The following is a 24,155-nucleotide window of genomic DNA, read 5'->3' on the forward strand; positions in this document are numbered from 1 at the left end:
GTTGGCTCTGAGGGCTGCGTTGGAGAGAGAGGGACTGTGGATCGGGGGCTGGTGCCCACACACTCTGTGTTCCAGAACCGGGTCCAGGGTCCCAGAGCCCAGACCACGGGCGGCCTGACGAAGCCCACCATCTCTCGTGAAGGGCTGTCGGTTCCCGGGATAGGCTAGGACCCTGTTTCTTATTAGTTTACATGGAAAAAATTCCAACACACTACCTTTCATTCAGACCCCCAGTCAGTTTCCTAAGACACCCTGGAAACACTGTGATAGGCCGGCGTCTCAGCAGCGCATCTCAGCAGCGTAAGCTGTTCGAGGCAGCGCTGTTCATGGGTCTCCGAGGGCACAGTTGCTAGCCGCTCGTCCGCGGTGGCGAGGAGCACAGCAGCAGGGAGGACAGGTGGGTGTAGGTTTACCGTAGAAGCCAGGCGTCGCCAATCACGACTGTCCCTCTGCAGAGAGCAGCTGAGGGGAGGGAGGCCGTGGTGGCTGCTTCTCTGGCCATTGAAAGTAGAACCTGATAACTCCTTGCTGTTGAGCACGTGGTCCTACCTTCTAGAAGGGTCCCCAGCGATGGCCAGAGGGGTGAATTGGGCTAGCAGGTCGCCGCTGGCAAGGGAGGTGAGGGGGCGGAGCCTGGGGCCCCCAGGTGTGCTGGGCTCCCACCTGGCCAGGGGGCAGAAACAGCTCAGCTTTTCCAGTGGTCTCTGTTAGCAGGCCTGGCCGGTGGGAAGGAGTTTTATTTAAGGATTATCACTTGATTTTTATTTTTGGCTGTGGCTGAGCCTGTTGAATTATGTGCCAGGAGGACTCCTGCTTGAAGAGTTCTACTTTTACAGTTTTAAAAATAGCTTGGAAGCTGGTTCCTTCCTCCCAATGACTTCCCCAGAGGCTGGGGTGCGCGGTTGGGCTGCGGCCCGTGCCGTCTGGGCGCGCGGTGGGCGGGAGCCCAAGCGTCCTGTCTTTCTCCCTCTGAGCCAGGGTGGCTGTGGGCTGCTGGTGGATGAGGTGCCCGGGGTGACCGTTGGCGCGCCAGCCCTGCCCTCCTCTCGGGCCGGGGGCCGCCTGCCGGCTGCAGCCCGTGCGCAGCTGCTGCACGACTCCCTTGGCCACGCAGCGCTGCCGTCTGCCTCCTCGCGGGGCTCCCGTCTATGGCTCGCACGCCGTGTCCCTCTGAAAGCAGCGGTCGGCGGTCCCTGTGAGGAGGTGGGCTGCAAGCCCGGCCCGACGGTCTTCTTGTCGGGGTCCCTGAAAGCTGCTACGTGAGCGGGACCTGGCCCGCTGGGACATCGAGCCTCACCGGACAGTCAAGCCCCCGTGGCTCAGTCGCTCGAGGACTGAGCACCGGACTCTTGCGTTCGGCTTGGGTGGTGATATCGGGGTCCTGGGCTGGAGCCCCGCGTCAGGCTCTGCACTCGGCATGGGACTGCTTGTCCCCCCCACCCCACCCCGCGGCCAGCATGTGCCAGTGCTGCCTTTCTCTTTCTCTCTGAAAGGAATAAATAGATTAAATCTTAAAAGGAAAAAAGGAAAAAAGAAAGTCTGCTGCCCAACTGCTCTGGTGGACGGTGGGTAGCGATAGGCCATGTGCCGGGGAGCGTCCCCGGTTTCCCTCCAGGCCGCATACCCGCAGCCTTGCTTTGCTCTCACAGGGACCCCGTTAAACAGGAGCTCAGGGAGGGAATGAATGAATGACAGTGCTGACTTCTGTCTCCCAGGGGCGACCTCAGATCCTAGAAGGTTTGGGGGTTCAGACTCCTTAGGCAGGCATTTTTGGGTCCCCCAGCCTCCCACAGGCTTCCGAAGGGCCCTGGCTGTCTGTGCCGGGTTGGCAGATGTCACAGGCCCTTGTGGCCACACCAGTGCCTGAAAGGGAGCGGATCATTGTGCCGGGAACCTCGTGGCGCATCCTGGGCAGGCGTGGTGGGTGCTCACACCGTGGCCTTTCCGCCGTGCGTGTCTGTGACTAAGCAGCCTGATGTGTGGGTTGGGGCTCCCACTCCCGGGGATCCCGCCTGTCACTCAGCCCCTGGCTCAGACGGACGAGTGGGTTTCCCAGCCACCTTGCCAGGGTGGCTCCCCGGGCCCGGGAGGCAGGCTGGTTGCAGCCTGCCCCACGCAGGGGCACGGAAGGGCTCAGGACAGCCAAGAGCAGGTAGTGTTCCCGGGACAAGAAGGCCCCCTTTGGGCCAGGTGGACAGAGGGGCTCATCAGTTCCTCCCGGGGCCAGCATGGCTCCTTGGACACAGTGTCTTGTCTCAGAAGGGAATGTGGGGGGCAGAATTCTGGCCCCCGAAAGTGCAGCCTGGTCACCAAAACCGGTGACTGACTGGTCACCTTGCTGGGCACAAGGGATTCGTAATTCGAGGTGAGGATCTGAGCGGGGAGTTCTCTGGGCTGACCCCGAGCGCTCAGACTGATTCCTTACAGGCAGCCTCGTGAGAGGGAGGCGGACGGTCAGAACTCACAGTGGTGTCACTGCGGCTGGGGGTCACCAGCTGAGGAGCGCAGTGCCACTAGACATGGGGAAAAGCAAGAAACAGATTCTTCCTGAAATTTCCAGAAGGAGCCACCAGGAAAGGAGGCACCGGAGAAAGGGAACGTCTCCTCACAGCTTTGCCAGGAAGGGGATGAGCATGTTTGTGGGGCTGCAGCCGAGGGTCCACTCCGGCCAGCAGGTGGGCTTCATGGCCCGGTGCAGGGGTGAGGGACGGGGGTGGCGGAAGGAGTGCTTTCGGCTTGGGGAGGCCCAGGAGCATGGGGGGCAGCTCTGGGGCTGAGGTACCCACCTCCACCATGGGAAGGATGGGGCGGGGCCGGGGGGCATCGTCAGGGAGGCCCCGGTTCAGGGGACATGACTCTCGGCCAGCGGGGGCCCCCGCGTCTCTGACACGGCCCGTGATTGTGAGCCCGTCTGCTTAGTGCTCTGGCGGGTCTCGGGGGGGCTCCGTGTCCACATGTGTTTCCGTGGGCCTGGATGACGGTTGCCACATGCTGGAACCCAGACACGTGCGGAGCTCTCACAGGTTGGTGTCACAGGGAAGGGAGTTCGGGGGTGGCCCCCTAAGGAAAGTGTGGTTTCCCGCTGGTGATACCGGACGGGTGTCGGGCTGCCGGGACCTTCAGATGGAGCTGAGCTCTGTGGAGGCGGCTGGGGGTGTGTGTGGGTGCTGGCACTCGGAGGAGCAGACGGGAAAGCACCAGAAGCCCCCAGCCGGGGCTCCCGGGAGCAAGGTCGTCAATGACCGTGCCGTCCCTCCCCTCTGTTTTCCCCATGAGAGTAGCCACTGCCCCCTGCCGTCCTCTACTGTCCTCGCTCTCCCTGAGCACCTCCACTGCCCCCCACTAACCCCCACTGTCCTCACTGCCCCCCATTGCTCTCCACTGTCCTCACTGTCCACCACCATCCTGGCTGTCCCTCACTGCTCCCACATAAATCAGACAATGAGATGGCGATCTCTTTGGCTCTCTGCACATTCACCCAAGCCCGGTCCTTCTGAGGTGGCTCACGGAGGCGGCCCCCAGGACACCCGACCGAGCCGTGGCCACTCCCCTTGGGAGAGATGTGCTCCCACCCATTTACAGGACTGTCCGCCTGTGAGCACTTGGTTGACAGGTCACCGTGGAGGCTCACTCTGAGCCTTTGGTCCATGGGCTCATCCAGTGAGTCTGGGCCGAGCACCTGTTCAGGCCAGGCCCACTACGGGAGGGTCACATGGTGCAGAAGGGAGTCCCATCGGAGGTGGTGGAGCCACACTCTGCAGACACGTGGGAGGACAGAGATGTCCCACGGTCAGTGGGCGCCTGCCCTTTGGGAAGAGTGTCCCAGGGCCCCGCCTGTGTCAGGACAGGGGACCTGCCTCCCAAGGGGCCCAGGCTCACCCCTGGGGCCAGTACACACACGGGCACTTCGCAGGGGTCCCCCGGGAAGTCTGCCCTGGCCAGGGCGTCAGAGCCCGGTGTGTAACACTGGCGCAGTGTGTGTTTGCTGAAGAAGTTGTGTGCCAGCGGGAGGCCTCTCTGGGCAGCTGGGCTTCATGTGGGCCAAGGGGAGGGCCCCATGGGGGCTGGGGCTCTTGGGCTGGTAACGTGCTAGGGTTCTGGGTCCCCCATCACCAGCTACCCCCTGCCACCTCCCAGCAGACGCTGCGTGTACGAGGAGCCATTGCAGGCGGGGACTCTTAGGGGCAGAGACTAGGAAGGGCGAGGCCTGAGATGTGGGGCTGTGCACTGTGTCCTTCAGACACCAGCCCCTCCCCCACCACCGGTGTCTTGCCATCGAGCTCACCACCGGTCGTCTGCTCTAGCCGCCGGGCATGTCGCGTGAGAGCCTGCTGCACTGTCCTCACTCCCTTGCTGTCTGTTCCCCGTGCCTTCTCTGGCTTCTCCCGGAGCCAGGCTGGGTCCTGGACTGTCCCAGGCAGTAAACACATGGGGGCCGTGGGCCCGGGTCGCGTGAATGTGGACCAAGAAGCGTGTTACTGGTGGCCACGTTCGCTAAACCTTGCCCTGTGGACCTGTGTCACCTCTAGGAATCCCCTTCCCACACCCTGAAGAGGATCCACAGGAAGAAGACCACGTGACAGGATGCCACGTTCTGTTTGTGGGGGGCATCAGACAGGGAGGTTTCTCAGGGGAAATGGCGGCTTAGGACTGAGAGTCAGGGAGGGGACCTCAGCATGTACAAAGGTCCTGGGGCAGAGTCGGATCGTGGGCATTTGAAGACCTAAAAGGAGGTCCCAGTGGCAAAGACAAGGGAAGAGTAGAGGGAGACACAGCTGGTGAGGTGGAGTGGGGGCCCTTGCTGAGTGGGTGGGTTAGATGACAAACCCCTGCCGACTTGGAGGCAAGACAGCAGTGGGTTCTGACGGGCTTTCTGAAGAACCCCTGACTGCTGTTCCGAGCCAGACCGCAGGTGGAAGGGGGCCAGCTGGGCACTGGGGTAGGAACTGAGACCAGCAGAATTCGTGGGTTTGGGGGTACTTTCAGGATGTCCCGCATGTGGTGGCTGCCTGACACAGGTCCCCTGGGCACAGAGGAGCCTGGCTGGCTACCGTGATTGGGGGGGGGGCACATGCAGCTCCATCAACAAGGCTGGGGGCCCTGGCTGGGCTGGGCCCCGTTTCTGGGTCTAACTGGGCAGAGGCCGCCCCCTCGTCTCAGATTTCCCTTTTGCTTGGCTCCTTTATGAACCCGGTTCTATGCCCCCAGGAGAGGGTCCGGACCTCCGTCTTCAAGGAAGGTGACCGTGGGAGGGCCACCCTGCTTCACCCCAGAACGGAGGGGATGAAACCGTGCGAAAACGTGACTGGGGGAGCCAGGAGGGACCGCTCCCCGTGGGCTGGGCGTGGCATCCCTCAGGCCCCTTTTGGGGAGGGCCTTCTCCCCGTGAGTCTGCAGGGGAGAGGCCCTGAAAGGTCTACAGAAGCTGGAGGACGCTGGGGCCCAGCGGGGCGGGCACACGAGAGGGCCCCGAACACCCCACGTACTTACGGAGCCAGTGGATCCCAGCACGCAGCAAACCTCGGTGTTTGTCACTGGTTCATGACAAAACCCAGGGAGCCACGAACTCCTCAGGCAGACGTTGTGGCCGGGCCACAGGCTCTCCTGAGGCTGGAGGGTCTTCTGACCTTGGGCCTCTCTGCCTCCCCGTGTGCCGTCTGGGCAGAGAGTCCTGCTGCTCACACTCAGTCGTGCCGTAACCCGCCTGGGGCCTCCAGCTGCCAGACTGACCTTGGCCTGAATTTTGGGGGCTTGGGCTCAGCCCTGTGTCCTTTGGTCTGAGGCAGCGGGGACCTGAAAGGAAGCTGCTGGGTCGCCCTGAGCACTTCCCTGTACCCCCCAAACCCCCCCACAGAGAGAAGGTTCCTGGGCAGCAGGGCTCCCCCCAGCCATCTGTCCTTACCATGCATGTCCCTAAGAGGCCGGGCCTTTGTTTCGGTCCCTTTGTCATCACAGGTGTCCCACTGCGTGAGGCTGTGCGGTGCTTGTTTGTGGAGCAGCGGGATGCAGGTCTGACATGCGGGACTGTGTGGACCATAGCCACCCGGGGCTCTACCGCCTGCTTCAGTCCTGCCCGGGCCCCGGGGTGCTGCAGACCTAGCAGATTCACTGGGTGACTTTAACTCTTTGCTAAAAAGGGGACATGGGGTCGTCAGCTTCTGGCTAGTGCTCGTGGAGAAGGCTGAGCTCCCATCTTGGCCCTCAGCAGCCCTGCCAGCGTGCAGAGGTGTCTGTTTAGGCTGTGTTATCCCCGGGGGCTTTGTGGCTGGGCCGAGTCCCCACTACACCTGCCTCTCCCTGTAGGGCAGTCAGGACATCCTACCCCGTATCTGTATCCTGTCTGGACATGGCGAGCCCTGCCCCGCCCCGCGAGGCAGCTGGTTGTCTGCCCCTCACGCCTTCATGGTCCATCTGTTCCCGGTGGGTACTGACCCCTCTAGGATACAGTAGAGAACCTCAAGAAGGCAGGGCTGACATCCAGGAAGTGCGGGGGCGTGGCAGGGCGGAGAGGGGATGAGTCCTGTGTCATTGTGGGACTGTGACGGAGGGTCTGCTGTGTGCCCAGTTTAGAAACGAGACTTGGGTGCCCATCTGCAGGAGCTTTAGGCCCGAAGGAGACGGCCTGGGATTTCTGGATGCATTCCACTGCATTTTATTGTGATACAAATGTTTTGCCAATTGGGTTTGCAGGGGACTCAGCCTAGTCCTTGAGAAAGTTGCCTGCAGCCAGGTGTCATTCCCCAGATGTTTGTGGGGTGACTGAGTGGTGGGGGCTCTGCAGGACGGCAAAGGATTCGCCTGCAGGGACAGACAGGGTCCCGTGCTCTCCTGGGTGGTGCCCACCGACCAGGGTTGGCGTCTGGGGAACAGTGTGAGAGGCAGGGCCGACCGGGGTCCGCGTCTCGGGAACAGTGTGACAGGCAGGACCGGCTTGCGGTTCTGCTTCCTCTGGGCCAGCTGCTCGGTCAGAGCCTTCGAGCGGCCCCGGGGTCACAGAAGGGCGCGGTGGAACAGCGTGTGCGCGGGCTCTGCAGGGTGAGCAGGAGGGCTGGCCCGGCTGCCTGAGCTCAGGCCCCGCTGGGGCCCAGATGTCTGTGTCCCCCCAGACGCATACAGGGCTTAGGAGGTGGAGACCCCGGATGGGGTGAGTGTCCTCAGGAGAAGAGGAGACACCTGAGCCCTTCCTCTCTGCCATGGGAGGACCCTACAGAGCGGCACTGCCCGGCTCGGCCGGCACCCTGACCGCGGACTTGCAGCTCTGGAACATGGGCGAATCAGGGGCTGTGATTCAAGCCCCCAGCCCGCGGTCTCCTGTCCTGGCTGCATGATTGAAGGCACACCCACCTTCATCATATCTGGTCTCTGAAACGGAGGTCTCGCCTGCACATGGACGCTAGCTGGTGGTCGCCTCTGGGACGGTCAGGGGACGGAGGCAGATGGAAGGCGTTGGGGCCTCGGCGGAGGCTGTGTTGTGCTGTCTCCGGGCCGGGATGTCCAGCATGTGCAGACACAGTGAGCCGTCCACTCAGGATCCAAGCCCCCGCGCGGGCCCCACTCTGTGGGGGTTCCTCTTGCTGCTGCACCAGAAACCAAGGACCTTGAATAGCATGTTTGTTCTCTTACGATTCCAGAGGTCAGAAGTCCAACAGAACGAGGGTCACATGTTGGCAGGGCTTTGTGCCCCCGCCCCCGGAGGGTCTGGGGGAGAATCTGCTTCCGTGGCTCATCCGGCTTCGAGAAGCCCACGATCCCGGGCTGCCGGCCCCTTCTGCCACCCTGCATGCCAGCAGCCTGCCAGTCTCTCCTCTCCCTGACCTCTGACCCTCCTGCCTCCGCTGGTTTATGTAACGGTGATTACACTGGGCTTGGATGACCAGGATGGTCCCCGTCTCAAGGTCCTTTCTTTGATCACCTCTGTAGTATAGGCCTTTGTGGAAGAGACATAGTCCCAGGTCCCCAGAATTAGGTCGGGACCTCTTTGGGGGAACCACCACCTAGCTTATCACACATCACAGTCAAACCCACACCTGCATGGCCCTTGGTTTCCACCCATCCTGGAATTAACATCAGGTCCTCCTTTGGGCTCTGCACGCCCTGGCCCTGCCCCGTCTCCCTGGTGACTGCCCCCCTCAGCTCCCAGGCCCCTCCTTGCCTCAGGGCCAAGGCTGCTACTGAGCCTGCCACCTGCTCTTCCCCCCGGAGCCTGCCGCCTTCATGTTCACCCCATCCTGGTTCCGGCTCGGACCGCAGAAGCTCCCCGCCGGCCCTCCCGCCGTGCTCCTGGGTCATCAGCAGCTGGATGGTGGGAGCCATCTGTCAGCCCCGGGCAGGGGCTCGGCTCTGTGGCTGAGGCTTGCAGACCCCACCCAGGGCATGTGTGTGTCCAGGCGATGTCCACTGGGTCACCAAGTGCCACCAGGATCCCTTCCCCTGGGGTGTCTGGTGGTGGTGCTGTGGCGAGCTGCCTTTCGTGCGTGTGGTTTGCGCCTATTCTGCGTGGTGCGGAATTCCTCCCTGTAGCTTTGTGCCCACCGTGGGAGAGGGGCCCGACTAGTAGCCCCCCGCAGGTGTCCCCTAGAGAGGACCAGGGGAGCTGCCACGGCCTGGCTGGTGTGGACGGGGCCCTCTGTCCACGGGCTCCGAAAACCACGCCCGCCCTCGGCACCTCTGCCCTGGGAGGGCGGAGCAGGTCCAAGCGTGGGTCACCTGGCCGTTCTCTCCCCGCAGAGGAGGAGCTCCGGAAGCTCAGAGAAGAGACCAACTCGGAGATGCTCCGGCAGGAGCTGGACCGGGAGCGGCAGCGGCGGATGGAGCTGGAGCAGAAGGTCCAGGAAGTGCTGAAGGCCAGGTGAGGGGGTCGAGGGTGCCCCACTGCCCACTCAGGCCTTCCTTGCCTGTGCGCCCCCCACAGACGGCCATCCCGCTGCACACAGTTACTGCCGGGTTCGCCCGTCACGGATGGTCACCCTCATCGCCGCAGGGTCCCTCCCCAGCTTCTGGAGGGGATGACGTGGGCCCTGCCGTGGGGCGGCGCTGTTCCCACATGTGGCCTCCTCTTGCACCCACTGCTCTGCCTGCACGAGCTGGGCCACCACCTCGCGGTGCTGCCTGTGAGAAGAGAGTCCTTCCAGGAGGGTATTTGTGGGTTCTGAGAGCTGTGCTCTCCCTGACCTTCTGGAAACCCCCGGAGGCTCCCCGTCCGCCCACACGGCCTGCAAGCTGGTGGCCCAGCAGAGGAGGCTGCTGCTGGGCGAGGCCAGCCAGAACGGGTTTGTCCGTGGGGTGGACGAGGGCCCGGTCACTTTCAAGTGTCTTCTGTGGCTCTGGCTCTGAGGACACCCACCCTCCGGGCACCTCGATGCGTGGGGCTTGGCTGGTGGGAAAGAGATGGCTCCTGTTCTGCAGCCAGAGCTGGCTTCCTATCCTGGCTGACCGTGGTTCTCCGCTCCCGGGAGCTGGGGGCATCTGGTCCTCTTCGCAGGAAGGGTCTCTGGTTCTGTGCTCTGTAGGCAGTTCTGACGACTCCTATGGGCTTTTGGGCAACCTTGAAGTAAGGCTCTGTTGCTTGTCCCCGCAGGGCTATGGTGGGGTTCTCTGGGATTCTGTGTGGGGGCCTCGAGCTTGTTAGGGGAGGGGTGTCCCTTACTTCCCCATTTTGTCCCGGCCATGAGGCCGGCAGCCCTTCCCAGACACCAGCATATGGGCCTCAACCTGCACGTTACCTGACGTTGAACCTTTCCCATTTCTAAATGTTTTCGTTATGCAGAGGGTGCAGCCGGGGACCTGACCTGCGGACGCTGAGAGAGCGAGGGCCTGGCGCCGTCCCGGGGGCATGGCTGGCTGTGGGTGCCTTTTCCACCCGCCGGCCACGGTCAGCCTCCCATGGTGCATCTTAGCACCGCGTCCCCCGGAGAATGTGCTCCGTCCGGTGCAAGTGTGCGTTTCTGTCTGGCTTTGCCCAGAGCGGTTGGCTGGAGGCGGCACTTCCCCGTGGGGTTGAGAGGTGCTCTCCCAAGCTGAGCCCGTGTGTCTGCCCTCTCCTGGCAGGGCCCCGCCTTCCGCTTCCCACCCTCCTGCCCAGCCCAGCCTCCTCATTCTTTCTCCAAAGTCCTGTCCGCTTCTGAGGACACAGAGGGACAAGCTGGGTGGTCACAGTAAAGGAATAGCAGTCCAGAGCCGCGGAAGCTAAGGGGCCTGGGACCCACTGTGGGGCTGCTCCCCTGCTTTACATAGGGGTGGGGTTCAGGAACCTTCTGGAAATGGAGACCTGAAGGGGGGAGGTACAGGGAGAAGCAGGTTTTGTGCAAGTGATGACCTCTTCTGTTGTCACCTCAGTGTCCGTCTGGGGTGGCCGTGGGCCATCCCGGTGGGTGAGCATGTGGAGGGGAACCCCCTTATGCACACACGCACACACACACGGGCACACACGCCCCCAAGCTGCAGACGAGCTCCAGGATTGAAATGTGGTAATTACAGTTTATAGAAACCTCTGTTTGGGTTTTAAAGAAAATTCCCCAAAAATCCCTTTGATTGAAGCTTGTTTGTTAGTAGGCAAAGGCCTTCTCTCGTTGGGGTCCAGGAGCGGCAGAGAAGCACTGCCCTTCTGACCGGCCTGTCTGGGCGGCCTGGGCCTGCCGCCACCCTCTACCCGTCCCACCCCTGGGCTCGGCCGGCAGGCCGCGTTGAGTCTCGCTGGGGCCGAGGTGTGTGGGATGAAAGGGACCCTGGTGGTGGTCTGGTGCCCCCAGCCCCCGGGAGGGGTCAGGGCAGAGTGACCCCAGCACCCGGCGTTGCGCTCCTTGTGGGCCTCTGCACCCTCTGGCCTCGGGTGGCTGCAGGCCCGAAAATCGGACTTTAAAAAAAACAAGTCCGGCATGTTCCACTCCGTCTCGTGTGCGTGGTCGTTGAACGCTGGCGTAGGTCGTTCAGAAACATTTCAAAGAATCCAGTTGTTAGAAACACGAGCCGCCTTTTTCTGATTCAGTGAGGTCACACGGCCTGTATGTTCCTCTGAGGTCACCCCGCTCACTTCCCACCTCTCCGGAGCTGCAGGCAGGTCCTCGTGCCCCGAGTGTCGTGGGCTGGAACCTCCTGGTGCACCGTCTGCCCTGCTGTCCGTCTGTCTCTCTGTCCAGCACATGGAAGAGGCACTGACCTGTCCTGCATGTGGGGCGATGGGAAGGGAGTACACTTCCTCCCCCGAAGCCAGCTCGCAGCCCACGAAGATCTGAGCATCTGGGTGTTTCTAGCAGGGATTGTGTTAGAAAGACCACATAGTCAGTGGCCGTGCACACCAAACCGTCACAAGCACAGGACCTCGGGAAGCCCCCAGCCGTGTCCCTCAGGCGTGCAAGTCCTCCTGGTGGCCACGTGGCCCCAGGCTTGGGCAGGGGTCTGGCTTGTTAGTGCTTCTTGGGTAAGTTGTGTCTTCCAGAACCTCCAGGCTAGGCACAGACATCCTGGTCCCGAGGCCGGGATGCACGCCTGGGAATGAAAGGCTCTTGACCGGGTCCTGGTGTCTCCCGTGTGCCCTGGGGCCCTTTCCGGTTCCCAGAAAAGCCCCACGTGTCAGTGGTCGCTCTGGGCGTGGACCGTTGCTTGGGCAGCCTGGCTGCAGGAAGGGGCTGGTGTGGAGGCCTGGCCCGCTCCTCCCGGACTGTGGCCCTCTTCCCCGGGACCTCACATCTGTGTTGTCTTCCCTCCCCCGGACCGTGGCTCCCTTCCCCAGGACCTCACGTCTGTGTTGTGTCTTCCCCATCCATTGCTTGGTGAGGCTGCAGGCGTCGCTCTCCCTGTTCGTCCCCCATCCAGCTTGTCCTAGAGTCTCCTGCTCTAGATGACAGTCAGGGTTTCAAGCCCGCAGAGCGGGTCGGCTCATGGAAGCGTGGTGTGAGATCCCACCGTGGGAGCAGAGCAGAAACCCCGCCCCTCCTTCACAGCAGTGGAGGGCGTGCTCGGGCCCAGGGTCTCCCAGCCCTGCTGTCTCTGTCCTGGAAGCGTCCTCTGTGCCCCACAGGACCCTGCTGACATTTGCCTGGGGCACCACTTCTCCCACATCCGGGGGTCCCTGCTGGACCGAGAGCACCAGAAACAGTGTGGTGCGTCTGTGGCCCGGGCCGGCGCAGAGCAAGGCAGGCAGGGCAGCCGTAGCACGAACCGTAGCCTGGTCAGAGGCCCCCCCAGGTCAGGGGCTGGATCACTGCATCAGGCTCTGTATCAGCAGTCCAGGTGTGGCAGGGGGATGGAAACCCCGGGAGCTCGCCCTGAGGCTGGATGACGGCTGTGGGCCCTGGTGGCTGGGCCGTGGGGGCCCAGGCAGGTGGCTGGCACGGGCCGAGCTGGGACCTGGGCACAGCTGGACAGCCCAGAGGGTCACCCAGCCTCTGGCCTCACGTGCTGCCTATTGAACGTGTCCGCAGACGAGCATTTGCTTATCACAGGCTGGTTAATCAGCGTAAGAGCTGTGTATTCTGAACGTCACGGTGAAGACGTAGGTGTGTTCATAGCACAGGAAAGAGTAGCGTAGTTATGAGACTTCTTTTATTTGGTTATCAAAAAAATTAGAAGAGAGCGTGCCCATCGGGAATGCGGCTCTGAGCTGCCCAGCCTGCCCCACAAGCGGGTCTGAGCACTGAGGTCCCAGAGGTGCCCCGCAGGCTGGAGTGACCAGTCATGTGGGGCAGACTCCCCGGGAGGACAGCACCTTCCAGAGCCCGCACTCACGCAGTGTTAACTAACGGGATTCTTGCTGCTTCTTCTCCCTCTTTAAGAACCGAGGAGCCGACGGCCCAGCAGCCTCCGAAGGGGCAGGCCCAGGTCACCAATGGAGCAGGTAGGCCCCTAAGCAGCTGGGCTGGGCGGTGGGGTCGTGCTGGCCCTGAGCCCGTGGGACTGCGAAGGCATCTCCAGCTGTGAATCAGCGAGCTGTCACGGCAAACACAGGTTGTTCAACGAGACAGGAGCTTATTTTCCTGTACAAAGACCATGTGGCCCGTTTCAGCCCTTGCTGATGGAGATGCAGTGTCGTTGCTGTCACACTGGCTTTTTGGCTCCTGACCTGGTGGCCCACGTCCAGAGGCTGGCAGTCCTGACAAGGGACGAGCAAGCAGTGGGGGCCGCCATGGTCAAGATGTGCCCCGGCCCCCCTTGGCCCAGGATGCACAACCCCTTTGCACCTTTTCCTCATTCCCTGAGCTTCTGTCTGACCCCCGCTCTGGCCTTCCCAGAGCTGTCCTGGCAGCAAACTGGACTTTCTATCCAGCTCTTGAGGCCTGGCCCTCCTGGCACCCGACCTGGGGTCCGCTTCCCCAGGCTGAGCCCTCGCGAGCACCCCTGCCAGTAGCACACAGGTGCCCCAGAAGGGCCTCAGGTTAGCCTGTCTCGTGTACAGGGGAGGAAACAGAGACTCAGGAGGGGAAGCGCTCCAGGGGGCCCCTGTCACGTGGAGGCCCAGCTTGGCCCGGAGTCAGGTCCTGCCTTCCAGAGGGGGAGATGCCCCCTGCCCGGGCACCCTGGTGTGGGAACCCCAGGCAGGCCAGTCAAGTGCAGAATTGGCTGCTGTGCCCCTCGGGTCACCGGTGCCACACCCAAGACCCGGGATCCAAGCCAGGAACAGAGACCCCAAGACCCCCACTGTGCCCTGTGATTGAGGAGTTTCCTGTGCACGTGGGAGGGTGGGGGGTGGGGGGGACCCCAAGTCTCCCAGAGCCCAGGCCAAGGTCCATTCTGTAGCGGTGGTCACTGGTGTGGTGGGTTCTGTGTGGGCGGAGGGAGGGCACGGGTGCGGGGCTCTCCACCCAGCAGCCGGGGTGGACAGCCAAGGGGTCACGGTGCCCGAGCCGGTCTGCTGGGGCAGTGGGCCCGACCTGGACCTGGGGCTCGGCCGACTACAGCCCCCACCTGACTTCACATGTTTCAAACGTTTTTACGTTCTTAAGTGGTTGGAGAAAATCCCAAGGATGTGGATTTCACATCTCAGCATCCTTAGTGTGGTTTCGTGGCAACACGGGCAGGCCTGGTAGACTCCGGCCTGCCCACGGCTACAGCCGCCCGCCGAAAACATTCACGCCCTTGGCAGGGGCGACAAGCCCCCAGCCCTCCTCAACCCTTCCCTCCCTGAGAGCTCTGCCTTTTCTCTGCGTCTGGGCGGCTCAGTGAGCACAAACCTCAGCCCCTGGGAGAGCCCGGGCGCTGGACCCGCTCCCGCTGTCCCCCTCCTTCCCTGCAGCCGGACAGCGCCCCCTGCGGGCAAATCCGTGCCCTGCAGAGCACCCACGCTCCCCGTTTCTGCCTGGTTTTCTTTTCTTTTTTTAAAGATTTTATTTATTTATTTGACAGAGAGAGATCACAAGCAGGCAGAGAAGCAGACAGAGAGAGGGAAGCAGGCTCCCTGCTGAGCAGAGAGCCCGATGGGCTCAATCCCAGGACTCTGGGATCATGACCTGAGCCGAAGGCAGAGGCTTAACCCACTGAGCCACCTAGTTGCTTCCTCCGCCTGGTTTTCTGAGTTCGGGATGTGGGTCCGTTTGTGAAGGTCTTGGCCGAGCTGGGCAGAGGCCACATCCTTCACTGGGGCCCCCAGCCAGACACAGCCATGGCCCACACACCCCTTGGCCGTTCTTCTGGTCCCCAGGCTCCCCAGGAGTGAGCCCCCAGCGAGAGAAAGGGAGGGTGACACAGACGCCAGGGGTGGGAGCCCACGGGGGGGGCAACTTGGAGTGCATGTGGCCGTGGAGACCCCATGTGGTCTGTGGCAGCCAGGCCAGGCCTCGTGGTGGAAGCGGGTCAGGCTTGGCGTTGGGGAGTGTGTGTTCATGCTCCTCTGTCGGTGCTCCTCACGCCCCCCCCGCCTGTCCTCATGGGGACCTCCGTGCCCACAGACCGGCGGAGCCAGGGGCTGTGCCCCCGCGTCCAGAAGTGGTTCTACGAGAAGTTCGGGGAGTACGTGGAGGACTTCCGTTTCCAGCCGGAGGAGAGTGCCGTGGAGACGGAGGAGCCCCTCAGCGCCCGGAGGTGGGGGCCCTGGCGGAGGTGGGGGGCAGTCACCGCACCGAGGCCTCAGCCAGGCCAGCGTCCGAGTGCCCGAGAGGTAGCGGCCGGGGCGGCTCCCAGGGCTGGGCCGTGCCCACCTTCCTGGGTGAGGGACCCCCTTCCTGGAGGAGGACAGGCAGCAGGGCTCCAGGGCAGGTGGCACTGCTGCGTCCCCCCGCTCAGTGGTACTTGCTCAGTAAATTGCCCGTGCTCCAAGCTGTGTCGTAGGCTCTGGGGGACTCAGGTTCTAGGGCCGCGGGTGGGAGTTGAGGGACGGTTCCATGGGTGAGACACCCCCCGCACCCCAAGTTTAGGGAGCAGCAGCAACATGCTTCCTGGCGTGGCCATGTCCCTGGTGCCAGTAGAGCCCCGCGGTGGGTGTCAGGGGCGAGGCGCAGAGGAGCTAGTGCTCATGTCTCTCCCCATCTCTCCCAGGTTGACGGAAAACATGAGACGACTAAGTGAGTACCTAGTGTGTCTGTGAGTGGCCGTGGGGACCGTTGGGGCCTGAGCTGTGCGCCTGTAACCAGCAGGGCCGGCTCTATAGTCCTGAGCTACGGGACATGTTCTTAGAAGGATGTTCCCTGAGAGTTCTCAGGAAAAAGGCTCCCTTTGGAAGCACATCCGGGGCCCCACCTTGTCCATCTAGAGCAGGACAGGATGGGGCCAGCGCTGTCCACCTGGCCCTGAGCCAGGGGCACTGTTTCCCTCCAGGCCTGGAAGGCCCCGTGAGAAGTGGTGCTTTCCCACGTGTTTGCCAGAGCCCGGGCGGTGACAAGGAACACCCCCTCAGCTGCCCTTTCTCGTGTGTGTGGCTCAGGCGTGGGCGGCAGGGGACAGGCGGCCGGTGCAGCCCCACAGAGGCTGGGGATGGTCCGCAGCACCTGGAGCGGCCGGGGGAGCACCGGCAGAGGGTCAGGCGCACGAGTAGCCAGAGTTTTGCTCGTTTTGGCTCCCCCTGCCCCGCTGCTGCCCCCCTGCCCTCCTGGGTGTGCCCAAGCGCTGCCCTCACTGTGGTGTGTTGTCCCCAGAGCGCGGCGCCAAGCCCGTCACCAGCTTCGTGAAGAACCTCTCTGCCTTATCCGACTGGTACTCTGTCTACACGTCCGCCATCGCCTTCACCGTGCGTGCTCCCCAGGCGGGGTGGGGGGTGCGCCTCCAGGCCGTCGGCCCGCCCTGTGCCCGGGACACACGCCCCTTAGCTTCTGTCTGGAAAGTGGCTGCCGTGTTGCTCCCCAGCCACAGGGTCGCTGCAGGATCAGGCGAGAGTGTGGGGGGTGCCGGGGGTCGGCCCATGTCCACACACACAGCCCCATGGCAGCCCTCTGTCCATGCCTCAGTCGCCTCCCTGGATGAGTCGGGGAAAGGACAGTGGGGAGGCACGTCTGCCCAGAGGGGCCCCGGGCTCCTCCCGCTGGGTATCTAGGGGAGGCTCCTGGCAGACGCCCAGTGGCCTGAGGCCAAGCTGAGACTCTGTGAGCCACCAGTCCTGGGGCAGGATGGAAGAGCAGCGGCCTGGCATCGCCGTGTGCCCTTGGGGGACACAGACCCTGTGGTGGTACCTGAATGGTCCTGTGTCCGCCATCCCCAGCCCCACGTGAGACCCTCTGGTCACTGGGAGGAGGACACAGCCTGCCCACCTGCCTGCCAGGCCAGAGAGGGGTGGCCGCAGCTCCCAAAGTCCCCATCTCTGCATTCCAGAGGGTTCTGAGACCTCCCTAAAGCCCACAGCTTGGTGCCAGCCCTGGGGAGGGGGGGAGATGGGCATTTTGCAAATACAGACTGAGAACAGGACTCAGTGGCCGGGCCCCAGCCCCACCTAACCCCAGAGGCCCCGCCTTCAGCCCCCAAAAGCCCTGCCTTCACCCTTCCGAGCTCCATGAGGCCTTTGGTAACTTGGTCCTGCCTACTGTCACCAGGGGATGTGCCCGCCATTCAGACCTACCTTCCAGGCCTCTGCCTGGACACCGCCCCCACCACATTCCCTTCTCTGCCCCTTTCTGAGCGTCTGCTCTGTGCCGGCAGCTCTGCCGGTCCCGGCGGGCCCGGAGTGGAGGAGCCTGCGCTGCACTTGGCCTGGCACACGGCACGCGGGGGGTTCTCAGCCAGCAGCCCGTTGCCTCGCTCAGCCGCGCTGAGTCCCGGGGGTGCTGCCAGCTCCAGCTTAAGGGAGCCACCCCCAGGGCTGGCAGGGACCTCCACGTGGGGTCCACTCTCCTCTGCTCATCCCAGGCTACATGCAATGGCTGCGTCCCTGGGACGCCTGCTCCCTGTACCCCCAGAGCACTGGCGGCTCCTACTGAGAAAGCAGCTCCTTGCAGGGTTTCTGTCATGCGGTCCCTCCTTGGGGAAGGCACTGGGGGCCTGGGCTCCCCGCCTCCTGGCATGGCTGCCTGCCCGGTGGGGCGGGGCAGGGGGAGGGATGTGGCCTGTCAGGCTGCCTGACTGTCTCTCTCCAAACCCGCAGGTGTACATGAACGCCGTGTGGCATGGCTGGGCCATCCCCATGTTCTTATTTCTAGCGATTTTGAGGTTATCCCTCAATTACCTCATAGCCAGGTAGGTGAGCAGCTTTGTCCTGTGTACGTGACCGGGCTGTCTCCCTACGACACACACAACCGTGGCACGCCTGAGCTGGGGCTGCCTCACACGTGGGGTCTGGGGAGTGGTCCTCGGGGAGGCTGGGCTCCCGAGCCCCCAGGAGGATGCCCACCTCCACCCGGTCCGCGGAAGGCAGCAGTCGGGGCTCCGCAGACTCCCCAGCTCCTTTCTCTCGGGGGCTGGCAGGGGGTCCCCCCAGCAGCTCCTGCTCAGCTGTGACGTCCCCAGGGGCTCTAGGGGCTGTGGAGTCTTTGTGCCCTGGGAGGCCCTGGAACTCGGCGGGAGGGTCGTTGCAGTCACGGAGCCCATGCAGCATCTTCTCTATGCTGGGCGCACTCCGGGGGGCTCCGCGGAGGAACCCCTCCTCCCCAGCTGCTGGTCTGTGTGCAGCAGCAGTGTCCCCCGCCTCACGGCAGGCCCGCAGAGGGCCCTAGCAGTCCCGACTTTTTTTTTTAATGTTTTTATTTATGTATTTGAGAGAAAGTCAAGGGCGGGGTGTGGGGGCAGAAGGCGAGGCAGACACAGGCTCCCCGCTGAGGAGGGAGCCGGTCATGGGACTGCATCCTGGGACCCCGGGATCATAACCTGAGTCGAAAGCAGACGCTGCACCGACGGAGCCTCCCAGTCCCCCACCTCAGGCAGATTTGTGCTCAGCTGTTGAGAAGTTCACACTTTCACATACGGTTTTCCCGGGTGCATCTCTGAGCCTGCTTAAGTAGGGTTATTTGAAAATGTATTTTGTAGATACCCGGGAAGGGGTCACCTGTGCCCAGACCAGGCACGATTAGCTAAAGCACTCGCCGTTACTTCTTCGCTGGCTTCTTCTGAAAGATCTTCTTTTCCACCTCTGGGCCCCCAGGGGAGGGGCTCCTGGTGGTGACCCTGAACTGTCCCTGCTCAAGAGCCAGGGAGCAGCCCTGCAGGTCTTGGCTGCAGACCGAGGGGTTCCGGAGCCCTTCCTGTCCCACACTTCTTCACTGCGGGAGCACGGGGCTGGGGACTCAATGTCGTCCGTCTGTGAAAGGCGCATGACGCTGTCCTTGCAGGGGCTGGAGGATACAGTGGAGCATCGTGCCTGAAGTCTCTGAACCGGTGGTAAGTCCCGGGAGGGTGAAGGTCTCTGTCTCAGCTCGGCCAGCTTCCCGGAGCCTCAGGGTGCTGCTTGGTGGATGCCCAGGGGACCCCTGCCTGGCAAGTGGAGGTCAGGAAGCAAAAGGCCAGCCTCCCCCAGCACAGAGCCCTGGATGGCCACAGTCTGACCCCCAGCCAGCCGACACCCCGAGTGCCCCTCACTGGCCCCGGCTTCACTGCAGGGAAAGCAGGTCCTCACCTGGCCTGGGCCCTGGGCTGTCCTCACCCTTCCTGGTGGGGATAATATGCTGGAGCGGGGAGAGGGAGTACAGGGGGCCTCCGGACAAGAAGTCGAGTAGAGCAGAGATCAGCGAACTGTGATCTGCTGGGCCCTGGCATCCAGGAGGCCCTTGGGAGGTTCTTGTTAAATGAACTCAGACAAACAGGAGGAGGTCAGCCCCCTCGCCTCGGTTTCCCTCCGTACAGAGTGAGGGGCAGAGGGCTACACGGTCTCAGACGCACCTTTGAAGATGGGCTGTTGAAGCGTGACCCTCTGCTGGCTTGGGGGACTGCCACTGCCCGCCCACCCTCTCGGGCACCAGGGGGGCACCTGCCAGGACAGCCAGCCCCTCTGTGCGGGGGCAGTACGGGACCCTGCTTCTGGGGCTGTGAGGCCTCTGGACTGCTTCTGTGAACCATTGCTCAGGGCTGCTGAATTCCGGTGGAAATTCTCTGTCCCCTTTGGCTGCAGGAGCCTCCAAAGGAAGACTTGACTGTGTCTGAGAAGTTCCAGCTCGTGCTGGATGTCGCCCAGAAGGCCCAGGTACCGCTCTCGGGCTCTAGCCCCGGGGGCATCTGTGCATCAGCCCAGCCTCGTGGGGGCCCCCAACCTCTCAGAACCACAGGCCTGGATTGTCTGTGGTCAGCCGACCTGCCTGCAGCCTGCCCATTGATCCCGTGGCAGCAGCCACGGCCACGGTTGGCGGGAGGGTCTGGGCTGACGGCGGGCCCCCTGGAGGGTGGAGACCCGCCGAGCGGGGCGAGCCGGCTGCTGGGAGGGACGCGGCCTGTGGCCTGGTCTGGCATCCGTGCATTTCCCTGGGCTTCGCGGGGACCCACCACCCTGTCCTCAGCCTGAGAGTGGCTATTTGGGACAGCGGGGCTCAGTGTGCCCCCCACCTCCGGTTGTGGCCTCGCGGGGCGGCCACGCACCCCCCCCAAGTCGCCGTGTGGACGGGCCCGGGGCCCGTGGTGACCGCGGCTTCTCCACACAGAACCTCTTCGGCAAGATGGCCGACATCCTAGAGAAGATCAAGAAGTAAGTCCCCGGCCCCCAGCCCGCACCTTCGGGGGTGCGGCCCTGGCCCCGGCTGAGCCCCGCTCTCCCTTCCAGCCTGTTCATGTGGGTGCAGCCCGAGATCACGCAGAAGCTGTACGTCGCGCTCTGGGCCGCCTTCCTCGCCTCCTGCTGCTTCCCCTACCGCCTGGTGGGACTGGCCGTGGGTAAGGAGGCGCCCGGGCCGGGCTCTGGGCTGCCGCGCGCGCGCCAGGGAGGGGACGCGGGGGTCCCGGCCTGCTGCCCTCCAGAGCGTCCGCCGAACGCACAGGCCTCCGGGGGCCGCTGTTCGCGCGTGCGGCCGCACCCGACTGCTTTCTGTTACAACAGTGAACCTTGGGAGAAACAAAGCCTATCGGAACCCCAGAGCCGTGATTCTTGTTCCTTAAAACGAGCCTGTTGGCTGCTTTCAAGAGCCAAACCCCTGCCCCGCCCCGCTCCTGCCGAGCAGGGGAGCTGGGAAGCGTCCGTCATGGACCGCGGTCAGCCAGCTCGGAGCGCTCGCAGGGGCCTGGGGCGGCCGGGTCAAGGGAGGATGACGTGGGGTGCAGGTGTCATGGAGGACAGTGGCCTCGATTCTCTGTGCGGTGGGGTCTGAGCAGAAGGTGAACTTTCTGGAGTCTGCTTCGGGCAGGGCAGTGAGGGGTCTGAGGCAGGCATGTGCGTGGGGGTTGTGGGGCCCAAGGGGGGCCCTGGTTGTGGTTGGAGCCCAACGCCAGGAGCTGTGGATGGACCGGACGGTCAGGGAGGGCTCAGGGTTTGCCCCGAAGGGGCTGGTAGGCAGTGTTGCCAGATGGGGCCACTGGGGAAGTGGGAGGGACAAACTGAAGACAGGGCGGTCAGAGCTTGATTTTGGGGTGGGCAGAATTCAGGGAGCCACTGGTCGCAGGGCTGACTGTGCACGATGTGGCTTCTGCCTCTTTCAAACCATGGGATGGCCTGGCAGGATAACTTGAACACCCCCATGGGTTTGCTGAAACTCCTGTACCACACCCCTGCCTGGGGCTTTTGCAGGGTAGGGAGAGGGTGTGGGCCAGTGTGGAGGCTGCCCTGAGCCCAAAGCCATGGTTCTGAGGCTGCCCCAACCCACTCGGCCCACCTACCCCAGGAAGCTGCACCCTCCTCCCCAGGCTAGACCCTGAGCTCTGATCTCCTGCAGGGCCTCCATGTCCCTGGAGCGGACGTGGCCCGTCTGCAGTGCAGGGGTCAGGGCGAGGGTAGAAGGCTGGATCTGAGCTGGGGCGTTGAGCTCGGGGTTCGCACGGTGCGGGGGCGTTCCCCAGCTGCCAACCACCTCCTGGCGTGCCGCTGGGGCCTTGGTCTCTCGTTGGCCCTCCCCCTGCATGCCTTGTCAGGACAAGCAGGGCTGGCAGACAGCATGGCTTTGGGGACAAGGACTGATACCAACCAAAGTGAAATGCCCTCAATCCTGTTTCTCGGGGGCCCGGGGTGCAGGGGGGCGCCCGGCCGTGATGGATGCCGGCCCACCAGATCAGAGGGCGGCAGGCTGAGGGTGGGTCCCTCACACTTTCCTTCATGTCACCCTCGGGGTGGTAAGTGGGCCCGTCCATGTGCAAGGTGGTGTGGTCAGCAGGAGCTGCCAGAGGGTCCCAGGTGGCGACACACCGAAGTGGACACCCCGTGTCCTCACACTCTTGCTCCCCCTGCCCTGCGCCGGCCACACCTGGGTTCTGGGAGGCCGTCCATGGGCCCTGGCCGCAGCGGGACTGTCCTTTCCTGTCCCTAGGACTGTACGCCGGCATCAAGTTTTTCCTCATTGACTTTGTCTTCAAACGCTGCCCGAGACTGCGAGCCAAGTACGACACCCCCTACATCATCTGGAGGAGCCTGCCCACGGACCCGCAGCTCAAAGAGCGCTCCAGCACCGCCGTGTCGCGCCGGGTAGGCTGGCCTCGGACGGGGCCCACACTTGTGCTTCCTGTGCGTGGGGAGGCTGGTGTCTTCCTGATCTCGTGGGGCCCTTGAAGCAGACAGAGTACGGTCCCCGCTGCCGGCCCTGCTGCTTCAGAGCGCCCCGCGGCCCTGGGCGCCAGGTAGCCACTGGGGAAGGCTGTGCTGGAGGCCCCCTCCTGCCTCGAGGCCCCTCAATCGGCCCCCGACGGACTTGCCTGAGCCATGCTGGCCCCCAGGCCAAGGGCAGGCAGGGTGCGGGGTGCTGGTCATGTCTGCCCAGAGCTTGGGGGCCTTGGGAGGAGGGAGCCGTGGGAGCTACTGTCTGGCCCTCTGTTCCCCAGCTCAGGCTCAGGCCTACCTCGTGCCCACAGGCTGGCATGGGGCCTGTATTTTATTCATGGTAGAAGGGCTTTGTGGGTGTTGGGCCCTGGGTCCCAGACTCGGACACAGAGGATGAGCTGGCCTAGGCGTTCTCAGGGTCTCAGACGAGTGCGGGAGGTTCTGGGTCCCATAGAACTCCTGGGGAGGTCTGAGGTTTCCTGAAGGAGATGACATTGGATCGCTGTGTTGAGTGTCGTCTGAGGACAGGGTGTCCAGTGACCCAGTGATGGGAGGGCAGCTCTGGGTCAGGTGAAGGTTAGGTGTAGGTCAGTCTTCCCAGGTTCTGGGACTACAGAGCTTGCTGGGAGCCCACACTCGTGAGCGGCGTGTGGGACTCTCTGCACACAAACAGGGTCGTGGTGAGCCAGTAGGCGAGCTCTGATCACACACGGGGAGGCGGGCCTGAGGGAGGAGGTACAGAGGCGGGCAGCCTGGCTCCCTGCAGGCGTGGGAGGGGACGAGGGGCTCGTCCTCGCCCTGGGGTGATCAGGACAGGGCCTTCCAGGGGTTACCACGTAGCGCTGGCCAGTCTCGGGAGAGACAGAGCAGGGGAGTGAGGACATGGACTTCCTGGAGGTGGAGAGGGGGAGGGGGACCCCGCCACAGCGTCTGCGTGCAGCTCTCCTCAGCCCCCTTGTGTGAGCTCACGTTGCGGGGACCCTCTTTCTCCCTTATCTCGGTCATGCATCTGTCTGTCATCTCCTTCTTGGCCAGCTGTCAGGGTCCGACAAGGTATGGTGTCCGTGTGGAAACCCCTCCCCTGCGGGGACCTGATGCTGTGCGTTGCTGTGTTGTGACTCTGTTTGACTTTGAACATCACTTTCCATGGGCTGTGCCTCGGCCAGTTCTGATTTCAGAAATGTCTGGGATGGCCTCTGTGCTGAGCACCTGGTGGCCCGGGATATGGACCGCGTGTGCTGGGGTGCAGGTTCTGGCCCGGCCCTCTGGAGTGGGGGCACTGCTGGGGGAAGCAGGGTTCCTGGGATGAGGAGCAGCCCTGGCAGGGGCTTGTAGAGGTCCGCACCCCACATCCGGACATCCGCGCCTGCTGCTCGTCTCCGTTTCCAGCTGGGCGGGGGCAGGCAGGGAGCTGTGTGCGTCCGTCCCCCCGCCTGCAGCTGGCGTGACTAATGGGGAGTCCCACGTGCTCTTGGCAGCTACAGACAGCCTCCTCGCGCAGCTACGTCTCCAGCGCGCCCGCTGGCCTCAACAAGGATGAGGACGCCAGTCGCTTCCACGGTACCAAGAAGGGCAATTTCCACGAAATCTTCAACTTGACAGAAAACGAGCGCCCGCTGGCAGGTATGTGTGCGCGGAGCCTGTGGCCCGCCCTGGCCGTTTGGGGGGCTCACCCTGCGCTGGGGCCGGGGGCCAGGACAGGCCCTGGGGGCCCGGGAGGGCGCTGGGCAGCGGGCGGGAGTTGCTGGCTATGCTCCGAGGGCGCCCGTCTCCCTGGCCGTGGACAGCTGAGCTGCAGGAATTCAGAGGGGCTGGCCAGGACCGGGTGGCAGGCAGCTGGGCCCTTAGAACCGCCTGGCAGGTCACAGTGAGTGACTACTGGCCACGGAGAGCTGAGCTTTGACCTTGTCCTGTCCCCCCACCCTGCTAACCCGGGCCGTGCAGACGCGGCCCCTGAGTGTCGAGGCGGCGGGTCTGTCCGTCTGCACCACGTGAGCTGTGTGCTCCTCGGAGGGGACGGAAGCCCCTGCCGGCTGCCGCGCGGGAGCAGACACCTGCTTTCTAGGAGAGCAGAGGGCAGCCTGCCTCCCGCTGTGGGTGTTCTTGGCGGCTGGGGAATGAGCTGGCCTGGCCCCGGAGAGCA

General features: G+C 63.6%; 1 protein-coding gene across 3 annotated transcripts in view; it reads left to right on the forward strand.

Moving 5' to 3' along the window:
- The window catches only part of GRAMD4 (GRAM domain containing 4), a 73,723-nt gene that overhangs the window by 45,432 nt on the left and 4,136 nt on the right, over positions 1 to 24,155 (forward strand). For 2 of the 3 annotated variants that reach the window (XM_047742450.1, XM_047742452.1), the window contains 12 exons: positions 8,728 to 8,848; positions 12,771 to 12,832; positions 14,880 to 15,012; positions 15,466 to 15,491; positions 16,062 to 16,153; positions 17,498 to 17,589; positions 18,678 to 18,726; positions 19,454 to 19,525; positions 19,977 to 20,020; positions 20,096 to 20,205; positions 21,786 to 21,940; positions 23,491 to 23,635. In XM_047742450.1, the coding sequence (XP_047598406.1) occupies positions 8,728 to 8,848; positions 12,771 to 12,832; positions 14,880 to 15,012; positions 15,466 to 15,491; positions 16,062 to 16,153; positions 17,498 to 17,589; positions 18,678 to 18,726; positions 19,454 to 19,525; positions 19,977 to 20,020; positions 20,096 to 20,205; positions 21,786 to 21,940; positions 23,491 to 23,635 (1,101 nt within the window). The remainder of the gene's footprint in view (positions 1 to 8,727; positions 8,849 to 12,770; positions 12,833 to 14,879; positions 15,013 to 15,465; positions 15,492 to 16,061; positions 16,154 to 17,497; positions 17,590 to 18,677; positions 18,727 to 19,453; positions 19,526 to 19,976; positions 20,021 to 20,095; positions 20,206 to 21,785; positions 21,941 to 23,490; positions 23,636 to 24,155) is intronic. The other variant, XM_047742451.1, reaches the window with a different exon arrangement.

This window comes from Lutra lutra, chromosome 8 (genome assembly GCF_902655055.1).
Source record: "Lutra lutra chromosome 8, mLutLut1.2, whole genome shotgun sequence".
Taxonomy (NCBI): domain Eukaryota; kingdom Metazoa; phylum Chordata; class Mammalia; order Carnivora; family Mustelidae; genus Lutra; species Lutra lutra.